The following is a 2,262-nucleotide window of genomic DNA, read 5'->3' as shown; positions in this document are numbered from 1 at the left end:
ACCTTGTCTATTGTGCAAATGCACGTAAATTTAACCGTGTCTTCTAAATTATGACGGTGGGAGTAATTTGAAATGGCTCGCGGGCGATGACGGCCAGCATGTTCTCGTTGACGTTGACCATTGCCAACAAGCTCTCACCGATGTGGCCGACTAGCGTTTGCAAAACGTGGACAACAGCCACCGAGCATTCGCTACTTGGACGACCAAGTATTCGTCAAGATGGATGATTACCATGCTCTGCAGGACGTCCACACACTAATGGTCTTCGAAATGTTCGCGGCGTGGTTGATGGTCTCAAGCCAGGCGTTGAAAGTCAAGGGCTTGATACGGCTATATGATAGGACATGACTGTGCGCAATATAAAAAATGAAATCATGTCAACCGAGATTGTTTGGTAAAACAGACCACAACTCCCTTAGGCAAGTCTACTACTCCCTCCGTTCCAAAATAACTGTCTTAAGCTTAGTACAACTTTATACTAGAGCTAGTATAAAGTTGACACACTTATTTTGAAACGAAGGGAGTATAATTCAAGAGGTTTTTTCTTAGTATTGCTTCGGCACTTCAAATTATTTTCATATCAATGATGCATGTGTAGTTCCTTACAAATTGAACATTTCCATGGAGACGCAAACAGTATCCTTTCAGTCAGTGGTCCATGGCTCCATAAACTTTTTTCGCCTACATGACTTTTGTTGGTGCTGGCCGTTCAGATGGCGGCGGCTCCGGCACTTCCGACGGCGGTGAAGGACTTTGATGGCCGCATTTTACGGTACATTCACAGTGGGCTTTTGTAGCAATCCCTCTGCGTGAGCAGTAGCCGCCGGTGAAGTGCTCGCTGTGGCACACCTCCACGCATTTGCGGTTGCTGCATGTGCCTTGATAAATATGGCTTGGGGAATGGCATATCCGGGGACGGGGATGAATCGCCTCCGCACCTAAACGACAGAATTAGATTTTTGTTTTCAGCAGAAGAATTGACGAATATTTTTAACTAGCTACAGGATGGGCTTGTGGTGTGGGGATGGTATCTGCACTTACTGTGGGACAAGATGAGCAGGACGAGGGCGAAGGCAGCAAACAAATGTGCTCTGTTGAACCCCATGACCAACAGGAACACGATTAGGCTTCGCTTTGCTTTGCTTGTGATGGCATGGGATGTGATCGATGTGAACTGATCTGGCTGCCATTTATAGTGGTTCCTTCGAGCTTGCATTGAATGTCTAAGATCGATATAGATTTGGGAATCCAAATGTTGGATATACAAGCATTAGGCTCGTCGTAATGGGAGTATCATAAACACTATCATAGATGTCAACTAGACTTATTTAATGATATAACACACCATTAAATGAGAAAAAAGAAAATGTGGTATCATACTGTTATGATACTGTATCATATTAAATGTTGTATTACCTTGTGTCATGCATAATAATTAATAAGACAACCTAGATACTACTCCCTCCTTTCTTGTTTATAGGGCTCATCTCAAAATTTCCAGATTTCCATTATATTAGGCTCATTTTAAATCTAATAGAGTTAAAGTGCTTTGAGTCCCACGCCAATTCATAGAGTTTAAAGAAAGGAGACGAGTAGCTATGCATGCATCCTTTTCTATATCCATCATGCAAGTCCAATGAGAAGAAGGATGCTACATTTATTGTCTTGGAAATTAAATATCTGAAAAATATTTCATTGGCTAGTTAAAACTAGTGTCATCCACTCACAATTCACCTTGGTTGTTGAGATTTCAGATTTGAGCCCTATAAACCCGAAAGGAGGGAGTAACTTATAAAAGTACTATACATTACGAAAGTAGTAATCATATACTAATATCATATACTCCCTCCGTTCCGGTGTGTTAGGCCTCTTATGAAACGCAGCACGATCAAGGTGGTTTTTCATTGGCTAAGTGATCTGCTCATTTCCTCCAATCAGCATTTAGTTGGTATTAATTATGGCAAGTGAAGAGACGTCCAGGCCCACAGCATGCATGCATGCGCTTAGATATGGCGCTAATTCCTCCTCCCTCCTCCCTGCAAAACACGCCGCTAATTAATACCAAAGAAGAAGCAGCATCGCGAAGAGATGAACAGCCATGCAGTTGTGTGCTAATTAAATGACATTTAATGTTTACAGGCCTTAATCCATAGCTAAAGTGGAACAAATAGATTTTGGAGATAGGCCTAACACACCAGAACGGAGGGAGTACATGGTACTAGTATATGTTACTCTCCATTATGGACATCCTTTGTACTACTA

General features: G+C 42.1%; 1 protein-coding gene across 1 annotated transcript; it reads right to left on the bottom strand.

The window, feature by feature from the left end:
- Positions 1 to 524: 524 nt before the first annotated feature.
- Positions 525 to 1,176, bottom strand: LOC123440777 (defensin SD2-like). The gene is made up of 2 exons (XM_045117325.1): positions 1,042 to 1,176; positions 525 to 938 (listed from the first exon to the last, which is right to left on the bottom strand). Exons 1-2 carry the CDS (start codon positions 1,103 to 1,105, stop codon positions 682 to 684), a joined length of 321 nt encoding a protein of 106 aa, XP_044973260.1. The 5' UTR covers positions 1,106 to 1,176; the 3' UTR covers positions 525 to 681.
- Between the last annotated feature and the right edge of the window lie 1,086 nt (positions 1,177 to 2,262).

This window comes from Hordeum vulgare, chromosome 3H, assembly GCF_904849725.1.
Source record: "Hordeum vulgare subsp. vulgare chromosome 3H, MorexV3_pseudomolecules_assembly, whole genome shotgun sequence".
Lineage (NCBI taxonomy): Eukaryota > Viridiplantae > Streptophyta > Magnoliopsida > Poales > Poaceae > Hordeum > Hordeum vulgare.
The sequence above is the reverse complement of the archived record's forward strand: the minus strand, read 5'-3'. Positions and strand labels throughout refer to the sequence as shown.

Coding starts and splice junctions, on each gene's coding strand:
- LOC123440777 (XM_045117325.1), bottom strand. CDS start 1,105: ATGGGGTTCAACAGAGCACATTTGTTTGCTGCCTTCGCCCTCGTCCTG. Junction 939..1,041: donor CCTGCTCATCTTGTCCCACA/GTAAGTGCAGAT, acceptor TCTGTCGTTTAG/GTGCGGAGGCGATTCATCCC.